The following is a 16,408-nucleotide window of genomic DNA, read 5'->3' on the forward strand; positions in this document are numbered from 1 at the left end:
TACATATACAATTCGTAATATTGTTTCAATGGGAAAATGTTGTTTAGATGGATTACATTATTCGAAGCAAAGTAGAAATGAACCCATATCATTTTCAGTTTCATGACTAGTACATTTTCTTGGTTTCATCGAGCACAAAGGATACAATTCCTTCTTAGATAGTGCTCAAGTGAAATATGATAAAAGAAAATGAGTTTCTTTTGTGTCTGTATCATTCTGCTTTTGATGATCGCAGCGTATAGGTAAAAATAGAAGATTTGTTACATGATTATGATGTTTTACGTGTGACTATATGCAACGTATCAAATCTTTTGCAACCTTATAACAGGAAGTATTCTGAGTCTACTAATAAAAGTCAAAGTCCGAATAAAGCATGTCAGAAAATGTCTCTAAAATAAGGTGGAGAAGAGAAACTACAAACTCATGAGTAAAGATGTCTAAATGAGTCTAAATATCCTCGAAAGAAAAGTGGCTTCCAACCAAAGAAAGACTCAACTAATTCCCAAGATTATATTACATACTACAACGAAAGCATCCCCGCAACTTATAAACTAAACGGAGAACATTATTTCCACTACACCTTTCACTAACCCAGTCAAATTCTAGCAAGAGAGACATGTAATAACCGAACACGGCCTATGGGGTTCTGATAACTTTCCACTTAGTAGCCACCCATTGGTGGCATTCCATATGATGGCATCGGAGGCATTCCTGGCATTCCTCCGCCCATTGGTGGTGGCGGACCATACCCACCACCACCTCCCATTCCTGGCATCGGTGGTGCGGGTAAAGCAAGTGGCAACAATTGGGCGTACATGTTCTGAGTTTAAAACCAAAGAAACAAAACACCACTTTAAGTTTATTTGTCAACAAAAAGACTCGCCATGATATCTGAGTGTAGCTGTGTAAGTTGTTACCTGTTGGGACATAACATCCTTATCTTCCTGCTCTTTGGCCTTCACCTCTTTTTGTGCCTCCAGCTTGTCTTTGATCAGCTCATCCACTTTACCCGAGTACTCTCGAATAAACTGCAAAAACACAATATGAGATAAGAAACTTCATCCTTTGGGCTCATATCTCACCAATAAGATAATATAGAAGGTCACCTGGAGGAGATACGGGAAGGCAAAGTCGAGCATGTTGTGGATCCAGGCAAGTTCTAGAGCAACGTCTGGTCGGATTAAATCATAACATACAAAGAGACATGTCGCAAAGCATTCCTTTTTGCCCTGTATAATTAGATCACAGCAAGGGATATTAATTTCATCTTCTTAACCAATAGTTTTTCGGCAATTAAGTAAACAGCTTTCGGTGTAATCCTGCTTCAGACCAACCATATACCTGTTCAATGAAGTAAACCAACAGTTGTTCTGCAAGGTCATGTTCACCGGATTGTGAAGCAGTTTCCATACAGTCTTTGTACATGTTGTCTTTCTTTGACAAAGCAATTGATTGCTTCCATCTGCCAGCTTTCTTGTAGATATAAGCAGCCACACGTCTCATTTCAACAAGCTCGTGTTTCTCGATCTGTTCGTAAAAGTTTATATCATCGCTCAGGCCATGTTTACCCTCGTAAAGATTAAGTATATAAAAGTTCTAGTAGATTTAACGTCTACCTTCTGCGCGAGGCCTATCTGGTCAAAGCTGTCATGTAAATCAATGGACTCGCGCAACCTGTCATAGTCTTCTTCTTCCACGTATATCTCATTCAGAGCTTCATTAACAGCAGAGACATTGTTGCTCTGAACTGCAACCATGTATGGCTTGATAAGACGCAACTGACCAGCCTGAGATCAGAAGAAAGCGATTGATCAGTTAAAGACGTCTTGGCTGTTTTTAGGGGTAAAAAATATTTAGTCAGTTACCTTCCGCATAATATCAACAACACGGGTGTGATCTAACCGCAAAGCAAGCACGTTGAGAAGATCGTTGATTAGATCAGGATGCTCTTGTAAGTAGAAATGCACAGCCTTGTAGTAGAGCTCGACATTTGCAACCTTGGCAACAATGTCTTTGAATTGCATGTGCTCCCATGCTTCAGGAGAATGGTTCATCACAGTGGTCGCAGCATTATCAAACTCATCATATTGAATGTAGAGATAAGTAAGTTCCTGCCAGTGCTGTTGTTCATCACAGGCCCGTATGAGCTTGGGGATATTGAGGCGAGTGGAGAATAGCTTGATGTGTTCCATAAGTTTCTCATATCGATATCTAGCATATAGTACACCCAACTCTGTGAAGATACCCATGTGAGCACGTTCCAACCCAAGTCCACTCTCCATAAGTGAGATTAATTCACTGAAGCACCCTCTGTTCTGGTAGAACTCGCTTACTTCTTCCAGATCATCCACCTATCAAGCACCAAAAGTTACCACGTCACGGTATATATATGAGATACATCGAAGTATAATAATATCATACATGGAAAAAAAAACAAGACATTTTGTGCCAACAATCCATGGAACTAAAGTTGGGTTCTTATTTACCTGAATGATAACGTTAAGGCCACAGATCTGTGCCAACCGGAATTCCTCTGCATCAACACAAGCAAAGCAGACTTCCTTCCATGTCTTTGCACTGTTTGCTTTCCTTGCAGCATCAACAGCACCTTGGAACTGTTGCAACTTCACAAGCGTGACAGCTAACTTGCCCCAGTTTGATATGAACGCATAGATTATTTTTGCAGCTTCATACAGAGCTTCGTCATACAGGCGATCACCAACATTTGGTAGGTTAGCAACGTTTGGCATCAGAATGAATTCTTCAATCTCACCTAACCTATCAATCTTTGCATATGCATAGATGAGCTCACTATCAACCTTGGGCTCCTTCACCTTCTGTCTAACCATCAGAAGGTATCTGACCAAGTCATCATAGACATTAGCATCTTCAGTAGCACGTATGACCTCCAGGAAATGCGTGGCATCCTCAGCACGGATAAAGGACTCAATTGCATCACTGACTAGTCCTTCCCTGAGTTGAGCCTTTGCAACTTGACTCCAAACAGAATCTTCTTCAACCCGGAAAGCAAACTCAACAGAACGCTCAATGCTTTTGACGTTATCCAGTAATACGTCGACAGCCTGAACATTTAAGTTAAACTTCTTGAAAATAGCAAATGCCTCCTCGTACAGCTGGGCTTCAACAGCCACTTCTCCAACAGCAGGTCCATCAAAATTGTCCAGCCTATTAATGTAATCCATCACTCTAGATGGATCTGCTTTAATAGCTGTCAATATAAGCAGATTTTGCAGATTGAAGTTTCCACTGAAGGCAGAGTTTTGAAGCACTATTTTTTCAAGAAGCTCAATAAGCTCGTGCGGCAAATCAGCGGTCATGAATGCTTTAACAGCAGCGGATACCTGCTCTGGGCTCTGGCTTTCGGGTAAAGCAGTAGACACAACTTGGTCAATAAGTTGTCTTCTATATTCATTTTCTTCCAAAAGAACCTTATCCCAAAGATCACCATCCATCCTCTCCACTACATACCTACAGTTGAAAATTAGTGTATCAGCAATCTACAGAATAACCACTGTGAAATACTTAAGAGATTTCATAAGCAATGATTGAATACCTGGCTTGTAACTTGAACAAAGAATATTTGTTGGTGACATTGACGAGTTCCTCATCACATTGTCCTCTTCTGTATGCCACAACAGCCAGGGTAGGATCACGCTTCTCGCAGTACTTGCCAACAACCCGAGAGTCATAGTACGGGTTGGTGGTCAGGAAATGCTCGGGGTTGTTGTTACTGTCGATGATAATTTTACCCAAGGCGTTATGGACATGAACATCTTGGCTTCCCTCGCTAACTAGATGCTCCAAGAACTGAGTGAGGAGACGGAGTCGATTTCTGGAAAAGCAGAAACGTATTAGAGCTTCCAGAACAAACAGACATAAATTATGAACGGAAACCAGGTTGACCAAATGGATTCACCTCTTCTCACATTCTTCGACAAGGGGTTCAACAGGTAGCAATGAGCGAACAGAGAGAATGAGGCCTTTTATAAAATCTTCAGGGCATTCATCATCAAGCAACTGACCCACAACTAAGGGAGCATTCCCAGGGTTCACCTTTGAACGGAATCACATGTATTAGTATTTAATGAAATACTGAACTCAAACGCATTAAAAGAACTCTCAAACATCCATACCTTCTGAACGTAACCTTCAATGTAACGAAGCATGTTGTTTGTGTAGAGGTAATGAGTTAGATCAGGTACAAAGCCGAAACGGTCGCAGACATTTATCAAAGGTCGGGCATCAGGAAGCTTAGCTTCCATCAAAAAGTTCTTCGTCTTTTCAGCATCATAGAAGTTAGACTCTCTAGTCACACGCTCAACCTCCTTTATTTGACCAGTTTTGGCAGCTGCTTCAATGTACTTGAAGTGAATCTCAGGATCCTCACTATTGCACAGAGGGAAAAGTTGTCATCATCAACATACAAAAACAAGAATCGCGCTTGTTTAGAGGAATGCCAGTAGATTATATAAATCACCTCATACTCAAATATGAGCCTAGGAAAAAGTAAAGGCCTTCGTATGATTTAAACTGCTCAAAGAGCTTAATACATGCATCAACACCAAGTTGTTCACAGTACTCCTTGCAAGCCTACGGTCATATGGACACGTTAGTGTCACACTAAACAATAAGATTCATCATACCATACACCACTTACCTGAACAATTATCTGCAGGTTGCCTCTAAGGTTGACCAGCAAAAGATCCTTCATGCACTCCATAGCCCAATCGCTAGAAAGGGTACCAAAAAACTCAACAAGAGCCTGCATTTTGACGAAGTGATGTTCAACAACGTGACATCCAAAAGTTTAGCAATCAAATTCTGTTTTCGAAGCATTACCTGTGGCTCAATAGCATGTGTGTTCACAATTACACGTTTTATATCAGGTAACTCTGAGTAATGCTGCACAATTCAAAAGGAAAATGTTGGAGATGAAAATATAATTCTATTTGTCCGGGAAAAAAAAGGCAAGACAGCGAGCGCCACCTTTAAGGATTGGATAAAAAGTCCAGCCTTCTCACAAAGTTGAGCAACACGAGGCCGGTCATAGTGGCTGAACATCCCATTTGCTAAAATCGCATCAGCCACATTAGGAAAGGTTACCAAATTGATCTCCAGAACCTGTTTTGACATTCGAACTAAAAAGTCTGAGGAAAGGTGAATAATAATAGCATAGAAACAATTCAAATTGGCAACTATTTTCAACCTTAGTTTGAAGAAACGCATGCTCAGGTAAATTTGGCTTAAGCACATCCAAAAGGAATGCAGTAGCTTCTCGGATCAGATTTCTCTGGATATGCAAAATAAATAAATTAGCACTTCATATAGCTTAATTACCTGAATAAAATTTTGTATATAGTTGCAGAGCAAGTAATGAGCTACTAATATTGGTGCATACAAAAATTTTTACCCACCTGAAGAAAAAGGTCAGTGATGGTGTTGAAGTCAACTGGACAACCTCCTTCCATTTGAGACATCATTAATGCAAAATTGACTGCTCCCTGCATAATGAAGAAAAAGACTATTGATCTTAATACAGGGGAAAATATTTTCTGCATTCTAAATAACGTTAGATCAAAATTACTGAATACGAAGTAAACTGATTCATGACTCTTCTTGTGCTTACGCAGCAAGTATATAGTAAACCAGTCCATTAAGAGTTTAATATGTTGCAGGTATCAAAAGTTCACCACACGAACCTGTGGATCTGTACGGAGTATGGTTTGCAGAAGAAACATGTAATCAGGTGTGTACCCAACCTAAATTCACAATATGAAACAATGATAATTATTGAGCAAAGTGAACTTTAATGTACGCATAGCAGAGGCGGGCAGAATTAATATATTATTCTTTACCTGCTTTGAGTATATCAGGATTTTGTCAAACTCCTTTCTTTCTGCAAAAGCTGCTACAACTTTTGGAGTTGCCCGGGCTTTGATATATATTTTCAGAGCAAGGTCATTATCCACAGTCTGGAATAGAAAGGTTTATGTCACAAAAGACGAAAGGAGACATCACACATATTTAAAAAGAAAATAGTCCATTTTAAGATTACCTTGACAAGGTCTCCCAGTTCTTCACTGCATTCTAATTTATCCTCTGCTAACCAGTTTTCGAGGAGGTTCTTCTTGTTTTGATTCACAACAAGCCGAGATAGTTCCAATGACTCATATGAATTGAGCTTTCCTTTAGTTAAAAGAGTCCCAAAATACTGTAACAATGGAGGAGTTTGCCCAGCTTGTACAGGAACACTCTGCAAAAATTTATCGTGTGATGTTGGAGTTTCAAAGTGGTGTTAACATGTTCACACAAAATATGTTGCTTGAATAAGGAACAAATACCTGGAATTTGGCCACTGTATCAGGTGTCCTTAGAATCCCCTGAGGAGATTCAGCAGCAAGCTCTGCAGCCTCCTTGTACTTCGTTTGAGCAAACAGCTCTTTGAACCGCTCGACAACCTGCAGCATCCGAACTGAACATGAGAACGTTCACACAGCAAATAACTTTCTTTTTCTTCAAGCTGTCAATCCACAGATATAATCACTTCAGCAATATAACCATCGCATACCAGCTCTTCTGCACCAGGGAGGTTTCCTCTTTTAGCAAGATTGACAGCAAGCTCCAAATTGTTCAACTACGATACAAAAGCATAGATATCTTAGAATGGCATTGTGACACGGGTAGCTTATATCGGGAAAAGAGAAAGAAAGAGCATACTTGACCACTAATAAAAGGTATTATAGTAGCCTCGTTTACTGTGGCCAAAAGAACTTGTCCTCGCCTATTAATGGCATAGAAACCCCCAACTGAAGAGGCTTCAGAAGTCAAGAAAATTGGGTCTGGACTTATTCGATTTCTGTAGATAGCAGAAGCAGTTTCTAGATCGTATACAAACAACAATCCAAGCTTGGTGATGACATATATCAAGCTAAATTTGTGAGAGACCTGCCAGGGAAAAAGAGAATTCAGCGAGTCGTAAATTTTTCACCAAAACAGACTAAATGTAGTTGAAATTCTAGTGCAACTACAAACCTGCATGGCAACAGGGAAATCATCAGCAAAATCTGGGGGGAAAAAGAGATCCGCCTGTTTTTTTGTAAATGATGGTTTTCCTGCAAAATAACCCACATTTAGACAACACCAACTAAAAATGTAACCAAAGACACTAAATAACGCTGACAATATAGTTTCTGCCAAGGATGCTAACCGGGTTGGGCACCAAGCTCAATGACGTGCAACTTTGATGTTATCTGCCCAGCATTAAAGCTCTTGCTTGCAAAGGATATAAGGATAGAAGGATTTTCGTTTCCAGGGACCTAATATCAACGATGTTGAAAGTCATACTACAGTTCGAGATTGGATGATAGAACGAACTCACTAAAGAACCAAGTAGTTTACCTTAAACTGAGCAAATGAGGCAGCGTGTGCTTCAAGGGCCTGGCTCCGCTGTTGATCCACAGAAAAAAGCTGCATATTTCCTTTTACCAATTGTGCTCTCTGCAGACGACAATAATGATAAGATCAGTCAAGAGTTTACAATATGACTGCAGTTTTGATGTCTTTACTCAAAACTAATATACGGCGCAGTAAACCTACCTCAGGAGGGCCAGGAGCAATTCCAATTAGAACCAACCACTTCTCGTTAGGAGAGCACTTGTAGTTAATAATTTGATTGTTTGCTAAATTGGCCGTTCTATCAAACATCTTAACAGGTTCAGAATCACCTGGAAAATCCGAAACAAAATTAGAACCACATATACATGATAAGAAGATGGGAGTAAACTAATGATGTACAACCTTCAATAGACCAATGATACACGGAGTTTTGTGTGACCAGCCCCAACATCTTGAGTGTAATCCACTTCCAAAACGCAACCTATAAAAACAATGAACCATTAATATCCCAAAAATAGATTCGCACAAAAAAAACAGAGTCTGAAGCAACCGTGCAACAGGAAAGACAATGAGGTTACAAAAATCTTTCCATCAAAACTCACCTGCTCAGGCATCTGATGTGATTTAAGCTTTGCTTTTGCTTCGATGTTAAATATCTGTAGATGATCCTGAGTAGTTCCTGGAACTTGAGCTATATACAAAATGAAGAAAACAATGAACAACAAAGTAAGAAAAAAAAAATAGCAAATAATATAAGCAAAAGACGGAATGGCATTATAACTGATAAGCACCACCACGAGGCAAGTTTATTCGATGGAATTAGCAGTCAAGTCAAATTACCTTTTAAGGCAAGGATCCTGGAGTCTGGGTTCATAAGAGCAGAATCAGCAGTAATAGGCCTCCTCAGAGGCTGCATCGGCATACTCATATCGATAATTACAACGCTGTTTTGAGGAGCCGTCTCTCGAACGCATATATACTTGTCAGACTCCATAGTAACATTCGTAAACGTGATGAACTGCTGATTGATCCCAACGCTCGGAAGCTGCAAACAAAATCAAAAACGAAACGATTCGTTAGATAGTTCGTTATCAGCACAATGCACTACACACAATAGCTAGAGATTCGAGATCGTATCACAGATCTGGGAACATTAAGAGCAATCACATGCACTACAGAGCAAACTAGCTATCAGAGAGTGAACGATCGAGCAGAATTGGGAACGGTAAGCTACAATATCGTCGAAAACTAAGCTCGATTCCGTTAGAAGAAGAAGAAGAACTCACCGTGAGGACCTCCTTCATCGTGATGGGGGCGTTTGCTGCCGCCATTTTTTACCAGAGTTTCGCGAGGCGAGAGAATCTGGGGGAAGAGACAGCTATGTGGCAGGGACGAGAAGGAAGAGATGGGAGACGAGAGAGTGTAGAAGGAATTGGAATCGCTGACAGATCTGAGCGGCGAGTGAACGAGAAAGGTGAGGATGAAAGGAGAAAAGATTTTTTTTTTTATATATGGATATAATCGGAGGTCACGTGACACGTGCTGAGCTGTACAAATGCGCATCATCTAACCTATACTAAAAGGAGAATAAGCTCAAAGCTCAGCCTATCCACGTCACCTAAGAAAATTAACCAATCATAAGACTCTATTTTGACACATCACCTTGGCTAAAATAGAGTGGAGTTTCGTATGGGCTTTATTATATTATCGGTCGACCCATTTGAGCACATGCCCAAAAATCTGTTTCGTCGTCGTCTTCAAGCGTCAAGAGTCTCTCCCCCGACTCTTCCACTTCATCTTCTCCAATGTCTGGGTTTTTTTTTCCATTACCTTCTCAATCAATGAGGATGTTAAAGCTATTCTCCAACGTTTTGTTCCACCTACCTTTGATACTTCTCCTATATAAAGCTCTACCTCTAACCTAAATCCATCCAGAATCAAAAACCCTACTCTGCAGAAACTAAATTGCAATGAAATCCACAACGAAGTCTCAGCTTACCACCGGCATATCTCCCGTCGCCGTCTATTTCAACGACATCTCACCAAGACCAGATGAGTCACAGCTTCGGTTTCAGGTAATCCATCCTTTTAGCAGGCTTCTTCGTTTAAATGTGGCTCTTTGCTTATATCTTCGTTTAAAACTGTTGTTATTTCGTTTCTCATGGTTTTGAATCTAAAAATGCTTAGATTCTCTATTGGTCTCTTACTCTGCTTATAAATTGGTTTCAGAATAAAGTCGGCCAGGTATGTGATACTTAGCCACCTTGAGCACGTACACATATGTGTCTCACAATGGAGAGAAAGTTGCTGTGAAAATACAAAGATCTGGACTAAAGTTTTCGATATAGATCTATGTAACAACTTTTGTGTTATATTATACAACCTTTGGACATGGATGCTTTATTTATGCTAAAAATGACATATTTTCTTATCAGGAAATTTGATGTTGCTTGATGAATATTTCTGGAAAAGTGATCCATTTGCCCCAAACGCCCCGGATGGTATTTACGAAAAATGTGCCATGTAAGTCTTTTTAACATAAAGTAGTTATAACTCTGGCTCTAAAACATGTGGCGCTGATATATCAAGAGTAATGCTAAAGTGTCAAACTTATAATGGTTTCAAACTTATTTTATGGTTTGGCTGTTTTAGATACTCCAAACCGCCTACTTTCATGATGTTTAAGTCAATTTCAATAATCTTGATAATCAAGACAAAGCTTAACCACTGCTTGAAAAAATATTTACAATCCATTATTTGTTCAATTAGATATTTAATCATAAATAAGAGACTAAATCATGTTATTATGTATACACTATATATTGTTCTCTGTTTGTAGCTTGCAGATAACCAAAGTTATGAGTCATGAAACTTTTTTAAAGGACAGGTGGTGCGCTCTGGGAATCACAGCAAGGATCCTCAGTACCACAGTCTGGATCACTTCTTTGACAGGTTCTAACATGATCATGCCACTTTGGTTACACATTGGGTCTTTTGATTTTGAAAGTATTTGAATTTATATTAGTTCTGTGTTTTGATATAAGCCAGCCTCTAAATGTAGACCCCAAAAACATTTCTGATAGTTTACAGCGTCTACATTTAGATCCGACATGGGTTGTTGGTTCGATGAGGCTAAATAGTTATATTTACATGAAGTTCATGGTCGGCTTCAGTGCAAATGCAAAGGTTACAAAATAAAATACCTGATTTATCTCCATTTATAGAGTTAGTTTCATTACAAAGTTCTCTCTGTTTTCTTTGTTTGATGAAAATATGTAAATAAATTGTAGGCAGCGAATGTATATAAGAAGAAAGCTGAAAGTCCTACGAAAACATGGATACAACATGGTATAGTTACTGGTATCAGTTTCACAGATTCTGTCTTCGTCCTCTTCATTTCTTATGTAGCCAGTTTGTATGATATTGGCTCAAATTATTCTTTTTTGTTTTCTTCTCTATGTTTCAAACAATAGCTCTGTTTTGAGAGAGTGGAAGCTGTAAATCATCAGTAACTGTGGCAGAGGTTTAACGATCCCAATCAGGACAGACACTCTTCGCAGAGTTGATATTAAAGCCATCAGTTGAAAAGGGTAAGGCAGCAAAGCAGGCTGGTAAGCCAAAAATAAGTTTTGTACAGTGTAAATAAACAGAGCAAACATTGCTAACGGAAAAGGAGGAGAAGCCAGTGAAACCAGTATCATCTATGTAACTGAGCTACCTAACGCTCATGGCTTCATTAGTGGACTGCAACAGGTATTTTTAACTGCACTTGATCAACTATGCAGCCCTAATTTCCGGATTTAAACTAAATTGAAAAACGTATTCCCTGTTGCAGGCCTATGATACAATGGTGGGTGAAAGAGGACTTCAGTTATCAGGCAGAAAATAGTAGAGAGTGGTAGCCATAGCAATTTTTAAAGATCCTATGGTGTGGGCCGTGTGGTTTAGGGATGAAGCAACAATTACTGTTGATATTTAGTCAGAGTCTGGGGTTCATGAGTTAATTGCATAGGTTAGAAAGAAAAGCAAGCCACTGATCCCAATATATGAGGGTCTCTATGTTTCTTTAGTACAACTTCATTTGACTGCTTCTGCGAAAACATTTTTTAAGGGATTACCTACCATTTGAGCAAATATGGAATTGACAGCAAACATATTTTCCATTATGAATGATTACAGAGCTTCGAGAATGACATTGACTTTCACAGAATGTTAAAAAAAAATGATCTAACAAAGCCAGTACAATCCTAACGAACCCTGCAATGGCAGAACGCTGCATCCATTACTTCTTACAAGTATAAAAGGGATCACGGCAATTCCTAGGCTACTTTGGTGAAAAGGTTCGCGGGAATACAAAGAATGAGGAAGAAAAAGAATGCAGTACTGAGGACTCCTTTCTCTGATCACCATGTCCGTGAGCTGCTGTATGTCTCCGTAATTAATAGAGACTCTTCAAAATAATTCCATATCGGAAAAGCCTGCCAATACTTTCCTAACTTGAATAGAACTTCGTTGCTTGATTTGTTCATAATTATTTTTTGGATATTACATGGGTGAGGTGCATATAGCTTGGTGTCTCTCAATGCTCATCAGGTGATATCAAAAATTTATAACTGATTAACCTCTAATCCTAAAAGAAGAAGGTGATGACGTGCTCTTAATATTATCATCATGTCTAACTCATGTGAATTATCAACTTAACAAACTCATTAGATGATGTCAAAAAAAAAAACAAACTCATTAGATTCACTCTTTGGGTTATACAGTCATGTTCACCCGAATTGATTCAGAAAACACAAGCAATTCTAATTATCTACACCCGTCCCCTTTTCACATATATTTAATCTACATGTTACATTGTTACCTATATTAATATTTATTAAATCACAAATGTTTTCATTACTTTTTTTCTAAACAGCAAAAGAGTGAAGAAATGTAATAATATAACTAATACTAATGCAACATAATATTACAAATAAATGTTTAAAAAATACATATTACAAACAATATGAATACTCAATCTGTGTGTAGAGGTTACGAAATTTAAAACTACTTTTTCAGCATTCATACTTCAGTCACTTAACTAACCAATTAAATTGTTTCCGTTCTCCATTGAAAAAGGCATTGTTCACAGGGATGTAAAGCTAGGTAACTTTGCCTTCTCTACAAAGAGTCAGACCCGAATTTGAGAGTGTGCCCATGGAGTAAATGCACAGGGCCCAACTTTTACTAATTTTCTTTAGAATTTAGGGCCCTAAATTTTTTAAACCATTACAAAACATGACCTAATAATTTTAATGATTTTACTTTATTAAATAACATTTGTAAAAAAATTTGGACTAGCACTGGACCCTCAATCTCCATGAGACGGGCCTGCAAAGAGCAAACAAGCTATCTCATTGCCTTTATAACCTCGCCACAGTTGGCAATTCTCTAGCACGTTTCTCTTATCTATAGCAACAACTACCGGTTAATGTTTCATATAAAATAATCATAGGTAACAATCATATTTTTTGAATACTAAGGCCATTGTCTAATAGAAGCACTGAACAACTTTGCTAACACATGCGTTCATGTTAAGATAGCTTTATGATATAACCCTAATCATTGAATAATTTTGATATATTTGAACTTTTTTTTTTTTACAAAATTGAGATAAATTTTAAATTTAGTTTCACGTTTTCAGACTAATTTTAATTGATTATCTATAAAAACAGCATTGAAAGACCATGTTGTCAACTACATAATACCAAATAAGAATATATACATAATACACAAAACCAAACTACATTACTCTTTTTAGTGTAGAATATGCGCTAAAAAAGATAGAATTTCATATTTCAAATATACGTCAAATAAAAAAATAAAGTTGTTAGAAATATACAAATTAAGTTAGTACAAAAATATTTACAGATTATGTTAAGAAAACTAAATACAAAATTAAAGTAAACATTTAACATAGACACAACAATCCGTGCGTAGCACGGACACGGACCTAGTACAATACTAAAAGCCGAATAAGAAGAGCAACGAGCGTGCCACGTAGGATTTTTTATTCAGGCCAATCATGAAGCTCTGTTTTGCCACGTCACTTTTATTTTGTCGACAAAAAATTTAAAAGGTCCAGTAAATCTGGGCTGAACAAAAAAAAATAGACCTATATAGAACAGCCCATATCTTATTCTACGCAGAATGTTCGTCGCCTTCAACTCCGACTCTTCCAATTCACTATTCTAATCTCTGCAATCTCTCTGTAATTATTACACCCCAATCTTGCTCATTCAATTCTGATATTTTCTCCTATCTTCATTAGAGATTATCGTTCCACCTTCCTTTATTTTTCCTGTTATATAAACCCCTTGATGATATGATAAGACAGGTCCGTTAACTATTGTCATTCCAGCCTGAGTTATCTAAAATATGAACCCTCGATTCCAGATTCATAACACAATGACAATTTGTTGTTCTCTACATTTGAAAGTCAGGTATTAGTTTATTATTATACTTCACCACTCAATCTCTCACCACTCAGTCTCTCTGTTTCCGATTTACAGTCGTAGAACTCGGCCTCACGCTGGTGCTGATCGTCTTCTCCGTCGTCGTTTTAGAAGCTTGGAGAAGGAGACACAGTAACGTGTACGTTCTTACTCGACTTTTCCGATTTGCTTCTCTCTCATCTATCCTTGTGTCTTGATCTTTCTAGCATTGGATTTTTCCCAGTTCTGTCGACACCGTGACAACTACACTCGAGGGTCCTACATCTTAAAAACAGGTACTGTCTGAATTCAATATATTTTTTCTGGGATTTTTCTGTTAGTGTGTTTACAGTTAATGGAACTGAGAAAAGGTCTTGCCTTTGAATCCTATTAGCCTATAGAACGTTTAAAGACGAGAGCTTTGACATTATTATTATTATTAGTATTTGTAGGAGAGTTTGTCTAACGATGTGTGTTGTTTAAGAAATAAAAGAGTAAAACAGACAGATCGTGGATGCGCAGTTGTATGATAATAATTTCAAGAGAGGAGCAAGCAAAAAGCTTCACTTGAGAAGGAAATTCATCATACTGTCGGTAGAAAGATAAGAAGAAAAGTTGATGACGAGATCAACAACAGATTGAGTTTGGGAACACTTTTCTTCCAGCCTAACTTCCTGGTTACGGTTGAGGTAATGTAAATCTTTGCTCGATTTGATTTAAGATGTGGTCAGGTCCTATTTTTGTTGCATATGGCGACATCATCTGATTGCTTTCATCTATTCTTCTCTTGAAGACTAGCATTTTTTTGGTCATATTGATTTAGCTTAGAATCATAAATTTGTTTCCTCATGTAGTAATGTTCATTTATATTCTCTACTTTCATTACATGTTCCATTAAATTTCAATCTTTCTAGCATCAAGTAGAATGCAATAAACATCGGTGATTCTTTCTGAAACTCCAAAAAAACATAATTTTTTCAGCAGATTCTTGAAGATGCTCCCAAAGTCTTAGATCTGCGATTGGCTACTTTATGAAATCCATTGAAGGGACATGCTGGATTATCTAATGATGATAAAGACGAAAACGGAAGGACTCTAGAGGTACATGAAATTATCGATACCTTTTTGATGTATCTTAATACGGGTCATGAATCCTCTGGACACACGCATTATTTGGGCTACCCCCTCAGATACTACAGAAGATAAATGTAAAATAATAATATATGTTTATATAATCCTTTTCCATTTATTTTTACAAGCTTGAATAGTAATTTTCCTTATATACACAGGGATAACAAGATGCGATTGTTAAAAACTAAGCAGTGTACCAGAAATTGAGTAAAAAACAGAGACGTACAAATGTACAATGACTTACTACTACCTTTCTCAGGCGTCTCATTGCAAAACAAGTTTAAGGCGTCTAAAATTAATACATCTTATTTATAGGGAAGCTAATGTTTGCTTCATCATCGGTGACACAATTTTACTTTGGCAACACAATACAAATCATTAGAGACTTCAGAAGCATGATAAGAGTCAAGTTTAATGCATGAGTTTGAACAAAACAACACCAAACTCAGAGGATGATCTTCAAGAAAACTTAACTAAAATCAACATTTCAAGTCTTTCAGACTGTCTAATAATTTAGATAGCATAATCAGTCGTCTAAGTATAAAATATTTATATTCAAATATGTTTGCTTCATCATCGGTGACACAATTTTACTTTGGCAACACAATACAAATCATTAGAGACTTCAGAAGCATGATAAGAGTCAAGTTTAATGCATGAGTTTGAACAAAACAACACCAAACTCAGAGGATGATCTTCAAGAAAACTTAACTAAAATCAACATTTCAAGTCTTTCAGACTGTCTAATAATTTAGATAGCATAATCAGTCGTCTAAGTATAAAATATTTATATTCAAATATGAATTCTAAAATAATCTTAATTTAATTTAAATATATGAAAAAAAATCCGGGCGTAGCCCGGGAAAATCTCTAGTTTTCGTAATTAAGGGATGAAATCTATTGACTATTATTCGTTTATGAATTAGATCTCTATAATATCATGATCCTTTCACTAATTAGGAAAATTGTTATTTTTGGGTGTTCAATCCGGATATCGGTTCGGTTTAGGTTCGGTTTTTTTTTGTTTTTGGTATTTCGGTTAGTAAAATATAACTACCATTCTAAATCCATATTTACTTCGGTTCGGTTCGGTTTATATACCGTCGGTTTTCGGTTTATTCAGTTTTATACCAATAAACATAATTATTTAGTTTGAGATCATATTATATGAATTTTAGAGTCATATTGTCAACACAGTCATTTATTAAAAATATATTACATGTTCAAACAAATGAACAAAAAAAGTAAAAATGCTTCTACCATCAAATAAAATAATCAAATCTTTAACTAAAATCAAAGCTTGAAATTTTGAAAATAAAAATATGAAACAAAACAGAAATATGAAACAAAATCAAAACTTGAAATCAAGGCCACATGTTCCAGTG

At 37.3% G+C, this 16,408-nt stretch overlaps 1 protein-coding gene and 2 long non-coding RNA genes across 8 annotated transcripts; 2 read left to right on the forward strand and 1 right to left on the reverse strand.

The window, feature by feature from the left end:
* Window positions 1-367: 367 nt before the first annotated feature.
* Window positions 368-8,922, reverse strand: LOC106439169 (clathrin heavy chain 2). The gene is made up of 30 exons (XM_013880555.3): window positions 8,703-8,922; window positions 8,257-8,461; window positions 8,019-8,107; window positions 7,819-7,897; window positions 7,618-7,745; window positions 7,420-7,518; window positions 7,229-7,337; window positions 7,054-7,133; window positions 6,739-6,966; window positions 6,590-6,655; window positions 6,363-6,479; window positions 6,077-6,274; window positions 5,877-5,993; window positions 5,721-5,780; window positions 5,436-5,522; window positions 5,228-5,311; window positions 5,008-5,142; window positions 4,861-4,923; window positions 4,679-4,783; window positions 4,499-4,611; window positions 4,155-4,407; window positions 3,938-4,074; window positions 3,575-3,853; window positions 2,487-3,489; window positions 1,866-2,351; window positions 1,617-1,787; window positions 1,342-1,527; window positions 1,107-1,229; window positions 918-1,028; window positions 368-820 (listed from the first exon to the last, which is right to left on the reverse strand). Exons 1-30 carry the CDS (start codon window positions 8,745-8,747, stop codon window positions 662-664), a joined length of 5,115 nt encoding a protein of 1,704 aa, XP_013736009.2. The 5' UTR covers window positions 8,748-8,922; the 3' UTR covers window positions 368-661.
* Window positions 8,923-9,027: 105 nt separating this feature from the next.
* Window positions 9,028-11,550, forward strand: LOC106420026. 5 transcript variants are annotated; one of them, XR_002652773.2, is made up of 7 exons: window positions 9,033-9,491; window positions 9,646-9,770; window positions 9,852-9,939; window positions 10,304-10,602; window positions 10,707-10,764; window positions 10,890-11,169; window positions 11,252-11,550. It is a non-coding gene; the product is annotated as an uncharacterized LOC106420026 (long non-coding RNA). The 5 variants fall into 5 exon arrangements; XR_001283915.3 differs by having other exon boundaries at window positions 9,034-9,491; window positions 10,256-10,602; XR_007338225.1 differs by having other exon boundaries at window positions 9,028-9,491; window positions 9,852-10,602.
* Window positions 11,551-12,145: 595 nt separating this feature from the next.
* LOC125606988 lies at window positions 12,146-16,072 on the forward strand. 2 transcript variants are annotated; one of them, XR_007338229.1, is made up of 4 exons: window positions 12,146-13,901; window positions 13,971-14,052; window positions 14,137-14,581; window positions 14,874-16,072. It is a non-coding gene; the product is annotated as an uncharacterized LOC125606988 (long non-coding RNA). The 2 variants fall into 2 exon arrangements; XR_007338228.1 differs by having other exon boundaries at window positions 12,147-13,901; window positions 14,877-16,072.
* Window positions 16,073-16,408: the final 336 nt, after the last annotated feature.

The sequence above is a fragment of the Brassica napus genome, chromosome A3, assembly GCF_020379485.1.
Source record: "Brassica napus cultivar Da-Ae chromosome A3, Da-Ae, whole genome shotgun sequence".
Classification (NCBI taxonomy): Eukaryota; Viridiplantae; Streptophyta; class Magnoliopsida; order Brassicales; family Brassicaceae; genus Brassica; species Brassica napus.